At 47.1% G+C, this 23,857-nt stretch overlaps 2 protein-coding genes across 3 annotated transcripts in view; both read left to right on the forward strand.

Moving 5' to 3' along the window:
- SRRM3 (serine/arginine repetitive matrix 3) overlaps positions 1-23,857 on the forward strand; it is a 101,869-nt gene that overhangs the window by 74,838 nt on the left and 3,174 nt on the right. Inside the window, exons 9-15 of one of the 2 annotated variants that reach the window (XM_081843523.1) lie at positions 494-529; positions 1,859-1,927; positions 3,245-3,349; positions 5,133-5,310; positions 20,589-20,938; positions 21,631-21,846; positions 22,951-23,088. In XM_081843523.1, the coding sequence (XP_081699649.1) occupies positions 494-529; positions 1,859-1,927; positions 3,245-3,349; positions 5,133-5,310; positions 20,589-20,938; positions 21,631-21,846; positions 22,951-23,088 (1,092 nt within the window). The remainder of the gene's footprint in view (positions 1-493; positions 530-1,858; positions 1,928-3,244; positions 3,350-5,132; positions 5,311-20,588; positions 20,939-21,630; positions 21,847-22,950; positions 23,089-23,857) is intronic. The other variant, XM_081843524.1, reaches the window with a different exon arrangement.
- Positions 1-23,857, forward strand: part of LOC309331411 (uroplakin-3b-like) — a 178,405-nt gene that overhangs the window by 4,213 nt on the left and 150,335 nt on the right. The gene's annotated exons all lie outside the window — the stretch shown is intronic.

The raw sequence follows: 23,857 nt of genomic DNA on the forward strand, positions 1-23,857 counted from the left end.
GCCACTGTCGGTCACAACTGGTTAGAACTGGGCTGAAAGGACCAATGTGCTGCAGAGAACTAACAGAGGCAAGAGATTGTCGCGGCCTCCAGCTCCCATCAGCTCTGGCAGGATGCTGTGAACTGGAGTCCAGTGAAATCGACAGGGCAATATGGCTGTGTTACATAGAGACAAGTTGCTGCAGGTTCCGTCAGTAAAGGCCATGGTCAATCTTTCTGTTGTCTGCACAGCCCCACCCCCCACATTCTGGACTGAGATGGTCTGGATGAGCAATTTATTTATTATTATTAAATTTATTGCTCACCCTTCATCAGCAGGTCTCAGGGCTGGTTACAGCAATTTAAAATTCAGGAATAGGGTCTGCATCTTTGGTGTGGCTCTTATGCAAGGAAAGAGATATTTGGCTATGCGCTCCCCCCCCTTCCTCCTGGACCATCTCAACCAGTGTCTCTCCTTTCCTCTCTTTGTTTCTGTTCTTCCGGTTGCCCATCAGGTCTGCGTCTGGCTCTCGTAAGAAGAGGAGGCACAGGTGAGGGTTAATGGTGTAGATTCCTTCCCCCACCGCACACCTTGTCTCCCCTAATCCCACATCCACATTCCTCACCTCCTCCCCCACCTCAGCCATGACCGGCAAGGCAAACTATGCACTGCCCTCTAGTGGCCAAAGACCACATTTGATCCCTTTTCTAGAAAAAAATCACCACTTGCCCCTTGTCGGGCTCAAGGTCTCTTCTGGCCAAGCTCAGAAGAAACCAAATTGGTGCAAGGCCATGAAAGTAGCTCCATAAAGGCCACCATAGCCAGGCACGAAAAGGCCAAAGGATCTGGGTTCAAAGGCTTGCAGGGAACAAGGAAGGTCACTTGACTTGCCCGGGAGGGCATCACCAAGATTTCACCTGCCAGGAACTCCTGGAGGAGTTCGCTCCATAATGATGGGGCCACCACCAAGGAAGTCCAGCCTTGGACATCCAGATGGGTGCAGGGGTTACCTGTGGAATCTGCTATGGAAGTGGTGGTTACCAAGTTCAAAGGCATTTAAAAGCGGAGTCGAACAGATTTATGGAAGGAAAGGCTATCAGTAACTACTAGTCATAGAAAACATACCTCTGAATACCAGAAGAACAGCAGGAGAAAGTAACAGCACTCCTGCCCTGCTTGTGGGATTCACAGAGGCAACGGTTGCCAGCTCTGTGAAACACGTCACCCAGAATCTGCCATTGGAGGCGGCTACCTCACTTTGTCTAATGATAGAGCCGGCCATGGCAAAAATTAGTTAGGTGAGCTCTCGGTCTGATCCAGCAGGGCTCATCTTATGTTCTTACATGAAGTACAGTCTCTAGAGCTGTTCTCTGCAAGCTGGGGAGGGTGTGGTGGTCAGAATTTATATAATAAGGCATAAAATGCACCGACATTATAATCACTTAGTGATAACAATGGAACTGCAAGAGCGTTCAGTGCAGGCACACAGAGCTCTCCTCATCTGCAACAGCCTCCCTGTTCATTTCAGCACAGAAAGCTGATTTGAAGGTGCAGATAAAGCAATGGGTCATGGTGAGGTGAGATGTCATGACTTGCAAACGTTCTCTAGACCATCAGAAAATAGCCTGCCCCTCTGATTCCGGACCCTTCCCCTAAGAGTCGACTCCCCATGGAGAGGCTGATAAGCAGGCCACAGGTCTGGCACTTTGGCACCTGGAGAAGCTGTTCCATGAAATATTCTAGAAGGGAAAACTGGCTGCTGAGGCTGGTGTTTCCTGTGCCCATGTCTGCTTTCCCTCCTCCTCCTCCTTCTCTCCCTCTCTCTCTCTCTCTCTCTCTCTCCCTCTCCCTCTCCCTCTCCCTTTTCATGTGCGTTCAGTTTTCTGCTGTCTCATAGGTCCAGAAGTCTCAAGAGCAAAAGGAAAGAGAAGAACAAAGACAGAAAAAGGTGAGGATCAGAATGGATTGCACCCCATCCGCAGAAGAAAACAGCACAGAAAATAGCACAAGTCGAATGCTTATTCCCTTGTTACTTGCAAGTGAAATTTCCCCCCAGAAGCAAATAAAATGGGAATTAACCATCTTGAAATAACTCATGGAAGATGAAGCAAGCTTGTTTCCTGCTGCTCCAGAGGGCAGGACCCAAACCAATGGATTCAGATTACAAGAAAGGAAATTCTGACTAAACATTAGGAAGAGCTTTCCAATGCTAAGAGCTGTTTGACAGCAGAACAGCCTCCTTTGGAAGGTGGTGGACACTCACTTGCTGGAGAGTTTCCAACAGAGGTTGGATGACCACCTGTCAGGGATTCTTTTGTTGTGATTCCTGAATTGCAGAGGGTTGGACTAGATGACCATTGGTGGTCCCTTACAACTCTGTGATTCTAGGACTAACACCTTGAATTTGGCCCAGTAACTCACCAGCAGCCAGTGCGATGCTTTCAGAACTGGTGACTCAAGGTCCCGTCAGACTCCTGAACCCAAACCCATGGTTAGGCTCAGCATCCAGGCCTGGATCCAAATTCAGCCCCTCTGTAGCTTGCACCAGCTGGTCCTTCCTTTGTGCCAAAGTCCTGGCTGTCAATCAGGGTCTGGGTCATGATGGGGGCAGTCCCAGAACTCCTCCTGAGCCACAGTCATGGACTAATTGGACACAGAAGAATAGTAGGGGGAACCAGCTGAGGAGGCCCCAGGAGAAGAAGGCTGAGTACAATGGGGTAGGAGGGATAAGAGGAAGAGGACTGGAAGGAGGTGTCAGAGTCTGAAGGGTTAACAGAGCTTAGTGAGCAGGGGGAGTCTGTGGCAGAGGGAAGTTCAGAATGAAGAGGCAGAGGTTGAAGCAGGAGAGGAGGGAGGCCAAGAGGCAGAGAGGGGTCAGGCTGGTGCAGAGTCATGTGTGCCTCCCCTTCCTGCCATGACAAGCTACCCTCCCACCTTGCCATCTAGAACCAGGAGAGGCATGAAAAGGGCAGAGGAGAGATTAGCTGTGTGTAGGTGCAGTCTCTGATTGCTTGGGGAAAACGCTGGAGCACTTAGGCAGCTATGGGGAGACGAGGACCTTCAGTCTCAGTATCTGCTCCATGGGGCAAGACCTACCAGGGATAAGCTGCTGTGCTCATCCAAGTCTGTGCAGATCGTGTTTTTGCTATCAAAGAGTTAACTCCAACTTGCACGGTGTGATTTACTGCTGGCTCACTCCTGACAGCCAGGCTGGTGATGCGCCTGGTTCTGCCTCACCCTCCCGCTTCTCCCCATGCTCTCCCAGGTCACACAGCGAGTCGTCCACTCGGAGGTCCCACAGGCGCAGCAGCTGCAGTTCCCGGAGCGCCTCGCTCTCCTCAGATTACAGCGACTGCAAATTGACAAGCAGGTAGGCTGGGCTTGCGCCTGGTTTGGCCCCAGGTTTAGGGGTGGGGAGGCACAGCTTGCGGGGGGGGGGGAGCTCTTTAAATGGGACCGGTTGAGGATGTTTTTTTCACTCAAAGAACATACATGCAGAGTTTTGGGGTGTTACAAGTGCCACATATTATCCACTGTGCATTTTTTTGGAGTTGATCTTGCTTAGTGTCTATGATGTCAAATGGTACATCTGTTTTCACACGGATGTTGTTGTAATGAACGTTCTTATTATATATTTTAATTATGGATGTTTCAATGTTTTACTGTGTATTTTAAGAACGGGTAGCTGTATTTTTATTACTGAATTTTGTTTCTATTCATGTTTCATAATGTTTATATATGGCTTGATTGTAAAAAAGGGGGGGCTTAAAGCAGTCTACAAAAAAGAATAAAGCAAGAAATCATTGGTAGAAGCAGTTTTTAAAAAGAGAATAAGTGATAGACAAAAACCAGATCAAATGCATGCCAACATATCTGGGTAGGCTTGCCTAAACAAAAATGCATTTAGCAGGCACCAAAGAGAGTTCAATGAAGGCGCCTGGCTGATGTCAAGAGGCAGTGAGTTCCAAAGTGTAGGTGACGCCACACTAAAAGGTTGACTGCTTACAAATGTGGAAGAGGTATTTTGTGACACCCGTAACAGTGCCAGTTCCACAGATGGAAGCAGTCAAGTGGGTGTACATGGGGGTAAGGTGATCTCACAGGTATGCTACTCCCAAGTTGTTCAGGACTTTCAGTTGTTACTAGAAGTAACACCTTGAACCTGGCCCAGTAGCAAACTGGCAGCTAGTTCCAATCTTTGAGCAAAGGTGTTCTATGGTGAGAGGGTCTCACTCTCACTCCTGTCAGCAATCATGCTGCAGCATTCTGCAGCTCCCGGATCAAGTGCAAAAGAAGCACCAATGCAGCACATTGCAGGAATCCAGTTTTGAAGTAACCAATTAATGGGTAGCTGTATTTCTTTAATAGACCTTCTGGACATCCAATGAAGCTGAATGTTGGAAGATATAAAGAAGGACTATGGAAGTTCCTCCCGCAGGAGGCAGTGATGGCCACCAAATTGGGGGGCTTCAAAGGAGGATTAGATAAATTCATGGAGGAGGATAAGGCTAGCTCTGCCTGCACAGTTAGAGGCGGCGATGCTTCTGAATACCAGTTCCTGGGAACTGCAGGAGGGGAGAGGGCTCTGGTGCTCGGATCCTGCCTCAGGGCTTCCTACTGGTTGGCTACTGTGAGAACAGGATGCTGGTCTAGGTGGGCCCTTGGCCTGATCCAAGAGGCTCTTATGTTCTTATATTGGCACAAGTTCCTCAGTGGGAGCTCTCCTTGGTGCTGAAACGACCAGCCTGCCTTTCCCTGTGAACTCTTGCACCAGATCAGAGCAGGATAGTTAAGTCTGGGTTCTCTCTAGCTGTATTACATCCTTCTGCAGCAAAACCTACCTGGTGGCCTTACCCCATATGCTTCCAATCAACTTGCTTGCTGGCTTCTGTTAGAGCAGCTGGTTGGCCACTTTGAGTAGAGGATGGTGGATCAGATGGGCTGTTGGCCTGATCCAGCAGACTCTTCTTATGTTCCTAATAGATGTTATTCTTCTTTGGTTGCTGTTGTCCTTTATTTGTTTGGGAACTGCCTTGCTATTTCTCCTTGAAATAAAAGGGGATATATAAATCCTTCTAAGAAAGAGAGCAACAGTCTCATGGAGGCCTACATAGCTGCTGACCAACCCTTTCTGTCCTCCCCTTTGCTTGCAGACTGAGTCCCAAGTACAGAGAGGATGCCCAGAAGGGCAGCAGCCACCAGTCCAGCCAGAGCCCCTCTTCCTCCTGTACCGGCCACAGCCGATCGGCCACGCCTCACCAAAACGGGCACAAGGGCGGTGCCCAGAACGGCCGCCATAGCCACGGCGCCCTCTTGGAGAAGAAACAGGAGGTATGGACCTTTTGGGTTTGCTTTTCTCAGGGTTCAATCCAACCCCACCTTCCCCAGCTGCCGCCATCCCACCTTTCTTCCCCAGATCGGATCTGCCCCATCTCACGTTGCTCCCTCCTCTTAGGCGTTTTGCTCAAAGCGTGGCGGATGGGGAAGGCTAAGGAGAAGATGTTCCTCCAAGCCAGGCTTTCAGGTGCTGCTGGACTCCAACTCCCAATAGCCAGCATGGCCAATGGTTGGGGACGATGGGACCTGCAGCCCCACAGCATCCGGAGGGCTGGGGGGTTGCTCTAGAACTTCTCTCCCTCCCTCCTTCTCCGTCTCTTTCCCCTTTCATCAGACACTCATGTGCTACATCTGCATTGGGGTAACTCGATGGTAGAATTTGGGCTAGATGACCCTTTGGGTCCCTTCCAATTCTGTGAGTCCAGGAAGCACTTTGCTGAGATCTTTTTGAGGAGTAGCATTGAGACAAAAGTCCATTGCCAAATGTTTTCAGGTCCGAGGATTTGGGTCAGTACGCCAAAGGTTTCCATACTTCTCTCCATGCTTTTATCACCACCTCTCACTGCCTGTTTGTGGTCTGCAGGAAAGGTCCCGATCCTGGCTATTGCTGGGAGTCTTTTTGTTTTTTTTTTTACCCACATGTAAGCTGTCTGAAGGCAGGAACAGGCTGTAGTTTGGTGGTAGAGCACACGTTTTGCACAGACCATCGCAGGCTGAATCCCTGGCGTCTCAAAGATGCCTGCTGGAGACCCTGCTGGAGAGCTGCTGCCAGTCAGTGTGGGCAATATTTAGCTAGATGGATCAAGGTCACACTCGGTTTAAGGCAACTTCCTATGACTAGGAAGCGATGCCCTCCATGGCTTAGCTTGACAACAGCACCGTGCCTTTAAAGAGCAGAGATGGGGAAGGAATGGATTCAGTTTGTGTTTTAATGCAATATCTCCTACAGCCAATTCCAGGCTTCCCCACCCTGAAAGCAGCCCTCCCCATGATAAAAATGCTTCAAAACAAGATGAGTTCTTTCAGTTTAAGCATTCTCCATCAGGATTACCTCTCCCCATTCCCCTCCTCCTCCCCCTACCATTTTACCTCCAAATTTCTGAGCATCTTGAAAGGAAGGAATTCCTGGTACAGTCTTCCCCAGAGAGTTTGCTAGGCCAGTCCACTCTAAGTTTATCCATTCCATTGTCTCTTTCTCCTCAGCCGTCTCTTTCTCCCTCTTTTTTAAAAAAAATATAAACAACATATATACACATTTTTATTTATTTTCCTAACCATGTGATTCTACCTCTTTTTTCTGCACACCCCAAATCACTGTAGTTTGTTTATTCCATTATTCATCTCTATGTGAGCCTTTCCCCCTGCCCTGCCCCAGTTCAAAAAAGGTGGCATTAAATGAAAGGTGAGGGCTCTGTAACACCCCCCCCCAGGGTGTTGATGGATTCTAACTCCCACCATCCCTGACCACTGGCCATGCTGGCTGGGGCTGATGGGAATTGTAGCTCAACAACATCTGGAGGAGGGCTGCATCCCTGCACAAAGTTTCCTAATCCAGGGATTGCCATACAGTGTGCCAGGGAAGAATGTGAAAGACACCAAGGAGTTGGTTGCAGAGGTTGCCTGGGTCTCTGCATGAGTCACTGTTCTGGTGTTGGGTGGATCATTTCCCCTTCCCTCGGACTCATTTTTCCCAAACTGACTTTGGAGTCAGTTATGACTCCGGACTTACATGTGTGACTGGATCCATCAGCACAATTGTGTCCTCTGAAAATTCACTCCCAGAACAGCAACTCACACAGAGGCGTCAGAGATGAGCACTCTTGTGAACAGGGATTGTTTCCTCTCTCACACTCTAAAACTAGTCATACAGTGCGCTTCATGTCTCAGAAGTGTGGGAAACAAAGCAGAATGTATTTTAATGCTTCAGGAAATGAATAATAGAGCCAGCTTTTCTCCAAATTCCCTGATAATACTCGAGTCAACACACGTTTCCTTTGGTTGTCAATTGCGGCTCCTGCTGTCCTGTGCAACTTTTATTTTATTTTTCATTTTTAATCCCAATCTGTGTTTTTCTTTAGCCTCCCGTTCGAAATGTGGTAATATAAAAGTTCAATTTCTTGCTCAGCAGAAATCAGGGGACTGGGCGGGAGGGTGACTGGGGTGTGCCTTTCGGATTCCTGCATTTTCTTTCTTGTTTTCTTCCCTTTTTGTAATGTACAGAAATGCAAACTATATCTTTCTCTTTTTCTTTTTCTTCCATTGTTGTCATGTGGATCTAGAAAATAAATATTATTTCTTCTATTATTATCATCATTATTATTATTATTATTACAATTTCCCCCTTCCGTTTCGTTTCTTTGTGTGTGTAAGTGTGGAACCCTCCCGGCCAATTAAGAAATGCACAGACGTCTTTCTTTAGTTCTTTACAACCATTGAACTCTGTTGTCTGTTAAATTTCACATTTAAAAGGGAAGATAACTGTGTAGTTTCCTTTTCCTTTTTAAAATATTATCTGAGGCAAAGCAGAAAGCTCCATTTCCCTCTCCCACAGAAAGTGGTGGGTTTGAGGTGGCTCAAATAAAACCCCCAAACGAATCTGGTGCTATGCCTGTAAAGAAAATGAGAAAATTATCAGGCCAGTTTGATACTAGAATCAATATCATCTGTGCTATTTTTTCTAGAAAAAGAGGTGTCGGAACTCACCATGAACGCCTCCCTTGTTCTCTTATAATGGTGCCCACTGAGAGGTGCCAGAACTGGGGGGGGAAACCCTGATTATCATAATTATTATTTACTTGTGTCAGCCACCACATTTTAGTCAACCAACTATTTAGATTTGTTGCCCCCAATTAATCCATCCGAAGTCTTAAATTATCATTATTTTTTAATCTCAGTACTCTTAGAAAAGCCCAGGTGGTTAGCAACATATACAATGGGGTGGTAGATGTATCTAGACGACAATTCCCATCAACCCCAGTGGCCAGAGTTGATGGGAGCCAGGTTAGGGTTCATGGTTAGAGTCCAGCGACTTCCAGAGGACCGCAGGTTCCCCATCCCTGATGTAAGACAAGGGTTTTCCTCTTGTGTCAGAAAACAGAGAACTTCTCCTAGCAGGGGTGCTGGCTCCTAGGGGCCAAGCCCTTTTGGATCCCCCTATATTTTTGGGGTAGGGGCTGCCCCCCATGCCCTAAAAACATGGAACTGAAGAGTGGAACTGATCATAGTCCTTCTCCAGCCGCAGAAGGAAGGAGGGTCGAAGTAGCTTCCAGCCGGTGGCAGTGCCAAGAGAGGAAGAGGAGGAGCCGCTTTCGGCTCCTCACAACATTCTGATGTCACACTCATGACGTCGGGATATTGCACATGTGATGATGGCTCCTCCAATCGCAAGCTGGCACCTCTGTCTCCTAGGAACACAGGAAGCTGCCTCATATTGAACCAGACCATTGGTCCACATAGCTCAGTATCATCAATGGGGATTGGCAGCAAGTCTCCATGGTTTCAAGCAGGGTTTTTACCTCCTCATACATCCCATTCCCCAGGCCCATAGGAAATAAATTCTGCAGACTAGGATGCAGGGGGGAAAGAAATAGTATCAAGGCCGGCTCTATCACTGAGCAGAGTGAGGCAGGCACCTCAGGCAGCAGATTCGGTGTCATGAAAAGGCAGCAAATTGCCAGTTGTTCACTGTTTTCTTCTTCTATTTTACTGCCAGGTAATCAGGAGGGATGCTAGTGGGATATTCTGTCGCAGCTCCCAAAATAACTGTGCTGGCCTTGAGTACACTAGATACCTTGACTTTGACTTCTTCTTATTGATATTTAATTATTGTATATAATAATAATAATAATAATATCAATAAGATCAATAAATTAACTTTATTAGTTGGGTTGTTTGTTTGTTTTTACAAAAGTCATGCAGAGTGACTTATCACACAATGAAAGCTTATCTAAAAGACAATACTATTTTTAAAAGGCAGGATTAAAACATCCCACCCACTTGATGAGGCCAATGATGGCACCAGGAGAGCCTCCCTGAGGACAGTATTGCGCAAACAGGGGAGCCACCACCAAAAAGGCCTTTTTTTCGTATTGCCACCCTCCAGACCTCCCATGTAGGAGGTACTTGCAGAAGGGCCTTAGGTGATGCTCACAGGGTCTGGCAACGGGTGGGCAGCATTTGCTTCTCTGCTTCAAAATATTTTGAGTTATCCCTGAGTAGAATCAAACTCAAATGAAGTTGACTTCCCTTTTAAAAAGGTGGTTTCAATTTTCATGCCATATTTTCATGCCGGTGGGCTTCCTTGGTGGTACTCTATATCTATTTCTCTTTCTCTCTCTCTATTTCTCTCTCTCTGTTTCTCAGCTTCTCTTTCCTCCTCCTCCTCGCCCTCTCATGTACACACTTTACAATTTCTCCCTCTTTCAACGGGGCCCCTTCTAGCTTATCCCAATACAAACAGATTCCCATCCCCACCCCACCCCCAACTTGACATTTTCTGCCTTCATCCGCTTCCTTTCTTGCATGATCTTTGGGACTTTTTTTTTCCTTTCAAAAATATTTAAATGTTACAGAGAAACTTTTTAAATTGTTTTATTTTCCGATGGCTGCCGCTATTTAGACAACTACTGGTTATCCATATGCATTTTTTTTTAATTTAAACAAAAATGAAGAATGATGGCTGCCTGAACTGACCAAGGCCACGTTTGTACCATAAATTTAAAGCAACTATTACACCACTCAGAATGGTTGTGGCTTCCCCCAAAGGATTCTGGGAACTGTAGGTGTTGGTTAAAGGTGATGGGCATTTTTAGGAGACCCCTGTTCCCCTCACAGGGCTACAATTCCCAGAGTTCCCTGTGAAGAGGGATTGATTGTTTGACTTCTCTGGAAACAGTAGCTCTGTGAGGTGAATGGAGGGGCTCCCAAACAGCCCTTAACAAACTACGGCTCCCAGAATTCCTTGCGGGGAGCCATGGCTGTTTAAAATGGTACCATAGTACACTCTGCAAGGGGAATAGGGGCCTCCCAGCAACTCTCAGCCGCCCCATAATGAACTGCCGCTCCCAGAATGCTTTGGGGGAAACCATAAGTCTTTGAATTGGTACCATAGTGCTTTAAATTTATGGTGTGGATGGGGCCTGAAATCCAAAGTGTGGTCAAAGCAAAGCAAAAGTTGATTAGCAAAAGGGGTCTGAAGCACGTTACTAAAGAGTCGTTGTCTTTTTCCCCATTCTGCCCTCCAAATGTGGAGATTACCATTTCTTTTTTTATTATTGCATTCCTCACCACTCCGAAGGTAGGTATTTCTCTCCCTCCGCACGTTCACTTCTACAGATCAGCCTGTTGAAAAGCACCGTAGTTTGATTAAATGTGATTTTTTTCTATCTTCTCTCTCTCTTTCTTCCTCTCTCTCTCTTCCTCTCTCTTTCTCTCTGTCTGTCTCCTAACGCTTGTCTATTTTTGGTGGCTCTGTAAAATTTTTATTTATTTTCTTACAATTAGCTACAAAGTCATGCTTCTCTTATCCTTTTTCCCCCCCATGGAAATTAATTTAATTTCTTTAAAAAATAATAATCCTCGTTCTGTTGTTAGAATGCATTTCTGTGTGTTTTTTCTGCTCTTCGATCTTGTGTTTGTTTCCATAAATGGTACAGTCATATCCAGCTGATTTGATTTCCTTTTTGTGATATTATTATTATTATTATTATTATTATTATTATTATTATTAAGACGGCTTACTATGCAAGCCATTTAATTGTTATTGCCAAAGTAAAATCACTAAAGCTGAGGGAGACTCTCCATACAATTGGAATTATCCTTCCTCTGCCTTGATCACATGGGTGGTTATGAGTTTTGTAGATGGTGTTAAAAAGACAGTTCCAGTTACAGTGGTCACTGAATTTTGGCAGCAAAATCCTCTTGCTCTATACAGTCATACCTCGGAAGCTGAACGGAAGCTGTTCCAGAAGTCTGTTTGACTTCTAAAACGTTCGGGAACCAAGGCGCGGCTTCCAATTGCTCCTGCAGCCAATTGGAAGCTGCAACGGACATTCAGGTTCCAAAGAACATTCACAAACCAGAACAATCACTTCCGGGTTCGCAGCATTTAAGAGCCAAACCGTTCATCTCGCAAAGCATTCGACTTCCAAGGTACGACTGTATATACATGGAGCCTTTATCTATAGGCAACAACATCCAAGGGGATTTTGACAGAAGTGAAAAGATGTTTAAAATGACATTGAATATATACAATCTAAGGCAGGGGGTGGTGTTGGTTTGCAGTACAGTACGATCACATCTTACAGACGTCTAACTTGCGTGATTTCAACTATACGAAGTTGGAGGTCTTTAGTTGAAAGTTAAATGCATGCAAGACAGAGATCTTACAAGCTCTTTGCAAGGCCCTCTGAGTACACCAGCTGTAGAAGCCACTGGATGCTCTTTCAGAAGCAGTTTTATATGCACTTTTGCATATATGTGGAATCCATGCATCCGAACACCCACATAAGATGTGATTGTACTGTACATAATCTGGGAAGTGGGAGTCACTGAGTTTTGAGATTTGTGGCTACTGTGGAGATTCCACAAAGAGCAGGAAGAACTTATGAGGACTTATTAGAAGAAGATCAGGCAGCCCCCTTTCCTTACCTCTGCAAAGTGAGGAAACTGGTAGCGTGTAACGCAAAAGACATCAAAAGAAATAATGAAAGCTCTCCCTATCCTCAGAAGGGCCACCTGGAGAGTGACTCTGCCTAATTCCAGTGACCTTCGACCACTGGGACTGTGTTATTTGCAAACTGGCTATATTCCAGAAAGTGTCTTTATGTCATGTGGAATAAAATGTTGTGTAGAAGCTCAGACATAATGCGCAATTTAACAGTTAGGAAAACAGCAGGAAAATGGAATAAACTGACATGTGAGTGTATCCCGCAACTCACTGCCCAACACTGGACTTTGTACAATGGATTTCAGAAATCTGTTCCTGGTATTGGTGCAACCCTAAAAGTTCCCAGGGGCTCTGCAGCTTCCGTAAGACTTATAAGCCGCACAGTGCTTCCAGACCACATTCATCCCATGCATTTAGACTTAGAACCATAGATTTGGAAGGGACCCCAAGGGTCATCTAGTCTAACCCCCTGCAATGCAGGGGTCTCAACACATAGCTCTCTCATCCAATTTGAAACCATACTGGACCCTGCTTAGCTTTGCAAATGTGCTAGCACTTTTATGTGCCCTAAAGCATTATGATTCCAATTTGAACAATTGTGGCTTTCCCCCAAGGAATTCTGGGAGCTGGAGTGTGTTAAAGGTGCCGAGAGTTATTATGAGGCACCGATTCCCCTCACAGAGCTACAGGTTCACAACCAGTCCCACTTTGCATGGAACTCTGGGAATTGTAGCTCTGGAACTGTAGTCATTCATTTAAGATCTCCCACAAAATGTACCATATGAAGTCTTCTGTCCATGTCAGAAAACGTGCAAAAAAAGGTCACCACTGATTCCAAATCAAATCTTTAGGGTCAACAACCAGCATTAAAGAAGCAAAACAAGAGGCATTATCCAGATGTGTCTATTAGGATGAAATGGGATAAAATGAAATCCTTTACCTGAATGGTCCCCTGTCCCTGTCTCTTGAGGTAATTGACCTGGTAAACCAAATTAATTGGGTCAGGCCCCAGGCTGTGATTATGTCCTCCAACCCAGAGTTACTCAAGAGAGACATTGACTGGGGGGGCTCCAATTCTGGCAAATCTCTTCACCAACTTCAACAATTGCACCATTGATTCAAAATTCAGTTAAAACTACCTAGTTTAATTAATTCAGCAAATCTGATGAACTTGACTTTTCAAAGCCTGGTAGTCCTTTAGGTATACCTCCCTGCCCCCCTGCTGCCCCCTTGCCTCTTAGCACCTCCCCCCACCAGTAAACCCACTGCCCCCTGGGGGCATTACCATTCACTCTGGGAACCCCTGATCTGCAAGGTCTCAAATGGAAGCATGGAAATGATTTGAAATCAAGCCTGTTTGTAAAAGAACCTGGGGAGTGTCAGGTGATGGACTCTGGGTGGGTGTGCAGGTAATCCCATCATAGTTCAGAGGTGGGTGATGTGTCCATCACCTCCTTGATCAGTTTGGGCATCACTGCTTGACCGAGACAGACCAGTTAGGCCTGGAACGTGAGCCAAATCCATCAGTCAACTCTTCCCTTGGTAAAAAACACTGGGGTTAATGGTAACACCAGGATTCAAGCGCATTGCCTTTTGTGTAGAAGACCCCGGTTCTGGTTGTCCTTCCATTCTCCCTGGTGTGAATCAGACCCCTTTTTTCTCACCATCTCCCCCCACCCGAAAATCCAATAATTACCTCCACTTGAAGGGGCTATAATGATGGGTGCTGCTCCCTAAGGCTGTGGTGGTAACTCTGCTAGGTGCTATGGTGAAGGTGGGGAATGTTAACATTTTAGACCGAAATACTGATTTCCTTTTGTTTTCTTATTCATGCTGAAGCCTCCATAGGGTCTCTCGCTGGTAGGTATATGTGTATCTAGAAGGATTACTAACTCTCTTCAGATTTAGCTGGGCATGCTTTGAACGGGCAAGACTGGCCACTGATTGCATCTGGGCAGAGACCCAGAGGCTCTGCCACTGACCACCAGCAGCCTCAAATCCCTTGCGGTTGACCCAAAGCCCTTGCAATTGGCCTCGTGGCCACCCACAAGGCAAAAGACAAACCTTCAATGTGTTGCTCTGTGTGATTCATGCTGTTCAAAGGCAAATCTCAAGATCTGAAATGGTTTTGTTCCAGTGTATACAGAATTCAAGTGGTCTGGACTTTCCTGGGTTGATGGCAGAAAATACCAAAACAATATTCTTGACCATTTGTTGCGTGGGTGAAAATGAAGGCATTTCTCTGGCATTTTCAGGAGGGGCCCCCTTGCTAACAAGCTGGCCAACAGTTTCCCATGTTTCCCCTTGCTTTTTATTTTTAAGCACTAAAACACACATGACAGCGCAAAGCTCTCTCCATAGCTCCTCGACTGCCACACTTCATGACTGCCCTCATGGGATACCCAAGGCATTCTGGGAAGTGCCACTGGCAGGAAGTAGCCTGAGGCTCTCGCCACTGCTTCCCGCTAGCTGTACTTTCTAAGGAAAGCACCAGCTCCCTCCTGAAAATTTCAGAGATGTTGCTTCCCCTCTGTACACCTCAAGAAAGCTGCAGAAAATCAGCAACCACATCTTGCAAGGGGATAATATTTTCTGGACACATGGGCAGGGAAAGTCCGTTTCAGTTTTAACAGGGGATGTTTCCATATCCTGCCCAAGGTGCCTGAGGGAACCCCGATCCACCCTTCTTCTAATGCTCTGGCCCCATATATTCCAGTTATCCCTGTTTACCAGGGTCAGTTCTGGTTTTCTGTCTCCCATCTAAGGTAAATCAGTGCCATGGTTTGGCATTTTCTTGCAGTCTATGTAGGGGGAGATGCCTTCAAAAAATAGTTATGTACACACATGCATCAAAGTTGCCCTGGGTCAGAGCTCAAGGTCTCTTTTTCAGGTCTCTAGAAGTTAATTCTGCCAATGAAGGAGGGGAGGCATCTTAATTCTAGGGTATATGTAGGTAATTGTACACCTGGAAGTGGAACACTGAGTATACAGCAGCTGGAGAGGTCCACTTCGAACCTTTCTGCCTTTACCCAGCTATGACTTCCTGTCTTAAATGTTGACAAATGAATAGCAACTGTGTGTATAACCAGACCCACCGTGAGGTTAAATATGGTGACATCTTTTCAAAAAGAAAGGAAAGGGATCAGAGCTGACAATACTTTTTTTTCCCTGAGAGATTTTTATTTTTCACACCTGCTTAGACAAAGAAGGTCACTTGCAGAATTTTCTCCAAATATTCCCCACCATTTTTGTGTGCATGTAAGTGGTAGTCACCATTTCTCTCTCTCTCTCTCAAACACACACACACACACACACACACACACACACACACACACCCCAGAACTACGCCAGGTCTCTGGGGCATTGTGGAGGATGCAAGATGATTGCTAGGCTGTCCATGCAGTTGCTGCTGTCATCGCTTGCAGCGACAAAAGCTTTGAGGGGAGGGGAGCTGTGTTCCTGCTAATGGTGACCCTCATACCCAAGAAATAGTTGGATTATTTCTCTTCTCCCCTTGGAGAAATTCATCACTATCCCCTCAGTTTCTCTGCCCAGAAGCAGAATCAACAGTGTGATGTAGCAGCAAAAAATATTTAATGCTATTCTAAGCCAGGTCAACAGAAGCATAGGGTCCACATCAAGGGAAGTAATAGTACCACACTATTCTGCCTTTGTCAGACCCCACCTGGAGGACTGTGTCCGACACCACAATTTAAGAAGAATATTGATTAGGGTTGCCATATTTCAAAAAGTGAAAATCCAGGCAAAAAAGTTGTTGGGCGTTTTTTGGCCAAAGTTGTTGAGGCAAAGTTTCCAATGGCCTATTTCCGGCTATGTCTGGGAAGTTCCAGACCTATGGCAACCTAATATTGATAAGGAAGGTGGGCAGAGGAGGGTGACCAAGATGATCAAGGGTCTGGAAACCAAGCATTTTGAGGAACGGTTGAGGGAGTTGGGTATGTTTGGCTTGGAGAAGAGAAGACTGAGAGGTGATATGATAGCTGTCTTCAAATACCTGAAGGGCTGTCCCATGGAAGGCAGAGCTGCTCCAGAGGGTAGGACTTGAACCAATGGCTTCAGATGACAGGAAAGGAGAAAACAGCAGGGAGAACTTGTAAGAGCTGTTTGGCAGTGAAATTAGCTCTCTTGGAAGGTGGTGGACTCTCCTTCCTTGGAGGTTCCTAAGCTAAGGTTGGATGGCCATCTGTCATGAAAGATCTAGCTGAGATTCCTGCATTGCAGGGAGTTGGACTAGGTGACCCTCAAGAGTCCCTTCCAACTTGAAAATTCGGTGAATACAGAATGTCAAGAGGCACACAGGTCTAAAATTGTGGACCAGGCAGGGGGGAGTCTTTAGTGTTGGAGAGAATCTCAGGAAGTGATGCTCTTTGTGAGAACCAGGGGTGGGGTTTTACAAAATCTGAGGCTGACCCTGCTGTTTTCACCTGCGAGAGGTTGGAGGGTGTTTGGTGGTATTTATTTTGATCAAATAGGAAAGGGGAGAAAGAGAGGGCTGCCCCCCATCCCACCCCACCATCCCTGAAAGAAAAGGAAACCGCACACACAAAATTTGACAGCGAGGATGTTTTGAACCCTGAATACAAGTTTCCCTTTGGGGCAGGGCTGGCCACTGTGAGAACAGGATGCTGGGCTGGATGGGCCACTGGCCTGATCCAGGAGGCTTTTCTCACATTCGTATTGCCAGTTCCCTTCTGAGTCACTCTTTCTTACTGAAAGCAAGAGCGGAATGAACTGAGAGTAGCAAACCAGAAAAAAGGGGGTTGGTTTAAATGTCAGCATAGGGGAGAGGCCTAAGACCTAACCCTCTCCTGTGCTAGCCCTGAAAGCTTGGAACAAGCTCAAACCTGGGTAGGAAGGAACCCTTCCTCGTTTTCATTGTATTTTAATACAGTGGTACCTCGGGTTACATATGCTTCAGGTTACATACGCTTCAGGTTACAGACTCCGCTAACCCAGAAATAGTACCTCAGGTTAAGAACTTTGCTTCAGGATGAGAACAGAAATCGTGCAGCGGTGGCATGGCAGCAGCAGCAGGAGGCCCCATTAGCTAAAGTGGTGCTTCAGGTTAAGAACAGTTTCAGGTTCAGAACGGACCTCTGGAACGAATTAAATACTTAATCCGAGGTACCACTGTACTGACCTTGAATGCCATAGAACAGGGTGGGGTTTTGTTTTGGTTTTTTGGTGGGGTGGAATTAGAGTAGTTGGGAAAGTTCTGCAAAAGTAGATAAATATTTACTGGTCAGGGAGATCTAAGGAAGCAAATCTCCCCTGCAAAAAAAACCCCAATCCAATGAAGACCCAGCATGCTCCGTAGCTACAGAATGAATGACCATGTGCCAGAGATGCCAAAAATTGATAGGCACGGGAGTAGAATGGAATAGTGTTCTGAAAGGAGGCAGGGCTGGGTGGATGGGTTGAACACTGAACAGGAGCACACCCCGCACTGCAACATTTTGTTGCAGACCCCACTTCCTCTCAGCACACTTCCTTTTTCTAAAATAGGGTTTCGTGAGAACTAGCAGACCCAGAGTTTTCAGAGTTTCTTCTTCTTCAGGCAAATAGATCAGGCCAGAGTATAAAGGGACTGACCATTATTAGGCACATGCACCCATGTACCCACCCAGCTAAGAGAAGTAAATGTTTTACAGGCTAAGAAGCCTGTCTTACTCAAACACCTATTACCCTTTTTGGAGGGAGTGGGGGGAAAACATTTTTTCCCCACTACATTTGATCCCCATAGTTTTTTTGATGTGGGACGTTTAAGATGCCATCCCAGCTGCTGATTTTGGGTGTCTTTGGTTGCTTCCTTTTCTCTGTGTCTAAGGCAGCCTTCTGCAATCAGGAGCCCTCCAGAAGTTCTGGGCTACTATCAGCCTCAGCTGGCAATGGTCAAGGATGAAGCGAGTAGAATATTTGGAGGGTAGCAGTTGGAGGGAAGCGAAGCAATGGATCAGTGGCCCTCCAGATGTTGTTGGACTCTTCCTCCCATCAGTCACATCAGGAGGGTACCAGAAGATGGAGAAGGCTCAGCTAAAGTCCCCAGCTCTCACTCAGCCCAGAGGTTCACAACAGATACACCCTCTGTTGCCTTTTCAAAGCCGCCTGTTGCCCAAATGTTCACCTGCTTTGCAGACCGGCATCTCTCCAAGGGAGATTTGAACTGGGGCAATCATTTGGCCTTCTCAAGGAATCCTGGGAGTTGTAGTACAATGGAGGAGCTGGGTTCCCGTGGGGAACTAGCTCTCACAGCACCCTTTAAGACTCCTGGTTTTCACTCTCAGCTGTATCTCCACCTGCCCCACACATGACATGGCATAGGTGTGGGGCAGGTGGGCACGGTTTGAGGGAAACAGCTTGCAGTCCAAATTTGAACATCTGGCGGGCTATGTTTGGCCCACAGGCTGGATTCTGGGGACGTGGAAAGAAGTTGCAAAGGTTATAAAGCTGATCTATGTCTGTCACATGGTCGGCCCAAAATCTACCAGTCCATCAGTGTTCTGCCTCCGCTGACAGAATTGTTTCAGCCTCCTTCTGTATAATAACAATTCCATGTTGAATGATTCCCTTATGGGGCTGTCCTACACAACTGTGTGCCCCTTGCAGGAAGGCATAGCTCAGTAGTCCAGGGCCTGCAGAAGAAGGTGCGAGTCCAGTCCCTGGCAGCATCTCCAGTGAGCAACAGGTTTAAGTCACAGGTGAGGACAAAGATGCCTCTTCCCCAGAGAGCTTGGAGAACAGCCAGCTTGACAATATTGAAGTACAAGGACCCATCACAGCCTGGCTGGGCATAGGGCAATTTCCTGCATATCACCAAATATGGGAACAATTCCCATCATGGACTTTTGGGGAAAGTCCACAGGAAGGACATGGCTCGAACCCCCCTACAATCTTCCCACTATACTAAATTTAATTTCTGTGCCTTTGTGTGGGTCTGAGAGAAATGGAGCAGACAGGTCCTGGACAGAACTAAATGAGGAGAGGTGGGGAGGGAATCTGTTGGACTCCCATGCCCAACAGTAGCCATGGACAATGGGTGTTGTAGTCTAACACCATCGGGAGGGCCTCAACACTGACCTAGAAGAATCTGATCAGTTAGAAGCAGGTTCAGGACAGCATACTCAGGATGAGGATGGAACCAGATTAGAATCTCTGGGGTAAGGGGCAGAAACAGGCCACAATCAGAGGACTAAGGGTTGTGGTTGGCGCCTGGGCAAAGATGGCTGCTTTTGAGATCCCAGTACTGGTGGGAAAACACTAGTCCCAAGAGCGGCAAGCTAAACGCCAATGGCCTAGCAAACCTATGTACGTCATCAGGCTCCCGCAGCCTTGAGAGCATGTCCGTCTTAAAAGAAAACCCACCCTGTCATTTCCACTAATTTTAGGGAAATCCAAATGGCATTCCGTTTGTTCTAAAAACAAAAGAGGGGACTGCACACAGGGTCCGCCTCATGGCTGTGTGTTGCAAGAGCTTAGGAGACCAGGGTGGTTTGGTTTTTTATTCCTCTCCTTTCTATCTCTCTCTCTCTCGTTCTTTCTCTCTTTCTCTCTTCCTCTCTCTCTCTCAATCTCTCTTGCATTTTTTGTCAATCTAATGATTCACTTATATTGCCCAACTTTTCCCTTCTCTTCATACCTTACCTACTAAAGGAGGAAATACCACTTTCTTGGTAAGTGGACGTTAACCAGGACGGACTTAAAAAAAAAAAAAAGTGGAAATTTAACAAAAATAAATAAATAACATAAAATAAAAAAGGAAAGAGAATAGAACGCTGGTGGAGACTCTGCACAAATTTTCAAAACCCAGGAAGAGTTCAGAAACTTTTTTTTAATATCCTTTTTTTTTTTCAGTACTGATGACATTTGTGGAGTTTTCTTTTGGTTTAAGATTTTATTTTCTCCATCCCCAACCCAGCCCCTGTTCCAACCCCCATCACCTACACATAGCTCTCTCTTTTCTTCTACATGCCTTGATCAAGCTCCCCACAAAGAAATCCATTTCTATCCAAACCCCACCCCACCTGATCCTTGGCTTCTTATCCTTTCCCCCCACCATCCCATAATGTACCCCCTCTTCCACCGATATGAGCACCCTCCCTTTTCTTTCTCTCTTTCTCTCTCTTTGTTTTTTTCAACAAAATATAATTTGGGGTCTTCTTTCTTTTATTTTAAAAGAACACACACACACACACACACACACACATGCACATATTATATACTTTTCATTTTTCCAAGGTGACCCTCTCCCTCCCGCCCCGTTTGAAACTCTCCGCCTCCCCTTCCCTGTTTCATTTTTTCATTTTGGTTTATTTCCTGTTTTTGCATGCCAGAGATTTTGCATGAGCTGCATCGTTTAAGGTCGAGAGGTTGAACAGGGGAGAGAGGTGCAGAGTAGTATCTGTGTAGCCTGCCTTTATTCAAATCATTGTGCATCGCTGTTGTGAAATTGCAGCTTTTTCCTGCTGGTGAGGGGTCTCTCTTTGTTTTTTTAAAAAACCCTCTCCTTTCCTTCTTTCTCTCTTTTCGCCCCACCCTCCCTCTCTCTGTATCTCTCCCCGTCCCTCCGCGTCTTTCATTCTGCTAGAGGCTGGATTCCACGTCTCCTTCCACAAGGGCCCACGTCAAGTCTGAAGCCCCGTCGCCCCACTCCAAGGAAGGCCGTTGCAGCAAATATGGCGTCAAGGCCTCACGCCGATCTGCCTCACCTATGGGGAGATGCTCAGGTGGAGATAAGCGCTTCCACAGGCGCCATGCGAGGTCCACGTCGACCCACAAGCACAAAGGGCGTGGCAGGGCCAAGCTCTCAGCCGCCAAGGAGTCCCCGCGATCTGTCAGCCACACAGGCTACAGCAGTGACTCAGAGGGGTCCACCTGCTCGCACCCTTACCACACCATGGCCGGGACAGAAAAGAACCATGGGGTGCACCTAAAAACGTAAGAACCAGAATGGGGTGCATGCTTGTGAGTGGCCCATATACCATACCCTCCAACAGGGCCCATGTTTGGTCCAATGCGCAGTAAAACAACCTGCTGCTGTTTAGTCGTGTCTGACCCTTCGTGACCCCATGGACCAGAGCACGCCAGGCACTCCTGTCTTCTACTGCCTCCCGCAGTTTGGTCAAACTCATGCTGGTAGCTTCGAGAACACTGTCCAACCATCTCGTCCTCTGTCGTCCCCTTCTCCTTGTGCCCTCCATCTTTCCCAACATCAGGGTCTTTTCCAGGGAGTCTTCTCTTCTCATGAGGTGGCCAAAGTATTGGAGCCTCAGCTTCACAATCTGTCCTTCCAGTGAGCACTCGGGGCCGATTTCCTTCAGAATGGATACGTTTGATCTTCTTGCAGTCCATGGGACTCTCAAGAGTCTCCTTCCAGCACCATAATTCAAAAGCATCAATTCTTCGGCAATCAGCCTTCTTTACGGTCCAGCTCTCACTTCCATACATCACTACTGGGAAAACCATAGCTTTAACTATACGGACCTTTGTTGGCAGGGTGAAATCAAATATCCCCCCCCCCCGAATTAACTATTGTCTGAACCTGACACCCACACCAAATGCCCCTCTCTGTTGCTTCCCCCTCTGCGCTCTGATTGGCCCTGCTAATCTCTGCCCACTGCATGTTTCAGAGCAAAGGAGAGGCACCACCGTGGTAGGCTGGGCAGTTGCTCTCCAGCCCCAGCCAAACACTCCAGGCACAAGTCGGAGCGAAGGAAGAGCCTGTCTCGGAGCAGCTCCTGGAGCTCCAGCCGGTCCCCGTCGAAATCTCGGTCCCGATCCCGGGAGAAGAGATCTGCACGCAGCAGGACCCGGTCTGGATCCCAGAAAAAAATAACAAGCAGCAGGTAAGGTGCTTGTAATCCCCGGTTCTTACACTGGGGGCAGCGACAGCACAGAAGACGGTGACTTAGAACCCAGATCGTGGTGGTGGGACACTGGAAAATAGCCCGGGTAAGGGACAAGGTGGGAGGTGCTAGAAGCAGGGGGGTTGAGCGATCAAGGGAGGGGGTCAAAAGAAAGAGGCCCTTCCAGGACAGGGCTGGAGTCTGAGAGTTGCAGTGGGAGTGCAGACTCGGATAGAGAGGGGTCAGAGATTCCCCTGCTACACAGCACCAGGGAAGTCCCAGTACTGCTGGCTCTCCTCCCGCTCTGACACCCTGATCGAGGAGAGTCCTGCACATTGCTGAGCACTGAGCCAGACAAGCCTAGAGGAGGAGCCCACCCATTTCTGCAGCCTTTGTCTGCTTGGGAGGGATGAGTGACAGGCTAGAGGGGAAGGGTGGGGCCTGTGGTCAGTTTCAGCACCAGCCCAAGCTGAATGAGTCAAGCCACAGTAATTCTGCTGTGATGTTACTTTCTGTGAATAAAAGCTAATTGCATTTCGTGCCTCACAGTCTTCCTGCCCTGTGGATGACCTGTGCTTGCCTGACAGCTCCTTGACACACTGCCACTGACCTGGGTCTAAGTCTTCTTTCTCTGTGTCATCCCTGGGGGGGTTCTTGGGCTGGTGCCTCCTACCGCTCTTTGCCACCCAGCCATTCCCTGACACAGAGTGACCCTAGGAGCTCGTCCCCAGTGACTGACTCACCTCCTTTCACCCTGATTGGCTCCAATCAGCACAACGTGTCTTGATCCCACCCCCTTGACCCACAACCATGGAGAACTATACTATGAAGGTTGAGCTAGAAGGACTAATGGTTTGATTCTATACAAGGCAGATTCCTCAGTGTTTGCAAGATGGGGGTTTGCTGCCTTTCAATCCCAGGGGCCGGTGTCGAAAGCCGCCATTGTCTTCTGATGCCTGAAGGGGGCGCTGCAGCTGGTTCACACAGCCAACTGTAGTTCCCAAGACCCAGATTCCCAGTTGCGCTTTGGAGACTCTCACAATGTGTGTGGAAATGAGGCCACAGGGCTGCTGTGGTTGTTGTGGGTTTTTTTTTTCTATCCAGAGAGAAGGACAATGAGCCGCGCGCCCGCCACAGTGACACAGAACCCACGCGTGCCCGGCGTCGCTCCCGGAGCTACTCCCCCATCCGAAAGAGAAGGCGTGACTCCCCAAGCTTCATGGAGCCCAGAAGAATCACTAGGTAAAGGAGTTCACGCATTGGTGCGCTCAATATTGGATTGCCGCAATGCGCTCTTTGTGGAGCTGCCCAGGCACTCGATCCGAAAGCTGCAGCTAGTACAGAATGCTACAGCGTGATTGCTGGTATAAGCAAAACCCATTGGGTTCAAGGGTGGGTGGGCTTGCCAAAATAATTTTCCCCGGAACCTCAGCCCCTTTCTGCACCCTTTTACATTTAAATGCTTGTGAAGCTGAATGCACACAAGTTAAATGCGGATAAGTTGCAGACTTACTCTTTAAGGCTTAGGCATTGTTCTGTTTTCTACATGTGATGCCTACACCTGTGGTGTAGAACAGGATTTTTAAAAAAATATTATTATCGCCATTTTGAAGGATCTAAACTAAACCTCTGAGTTCTGTTGACTTCAGTTTTAACTGAATTTAACTGTTGTTTTATTTTACAGAAATTCCACTGCTGCCTTGTTCATTTTAGTTGTTTTTAGTTTATTTAGTGTGGTGTTCTCTCTCTCTCTCCTCTCTCTCTCTCTCTCTCTCTCTCTCTCTCTCACACACACACACACACACACACACACAATACTCTGCCCAGCCATGTCCTAGAACAGGCATCTCCCAACCTTGCAGCCCTCTAGATGTTTTGGCCTACACTTCCCATATCCCTAGGCACGGGATGATGGGAAGTGTAGTCCAAAACATCTAGAGGGCCGAAGGTTGGGGATGCCTGTCCTAGAACATCTTAATTATATGCAGAAGCCACCACCTTGTTTTTCAAG

Source organism: Podarcis erhardii, assembly GCF_964252035.2.
Source record: "Podarcis erhardii genome assembly, chromosome: 16".
Classification (NCBI taxonomy): domain Eukaryota; kingdom Metazoa; phylum Chordata; class Lepidosauria; order Squamata; family Lacertidae; genus Podarcis; species Podarcis erhardii.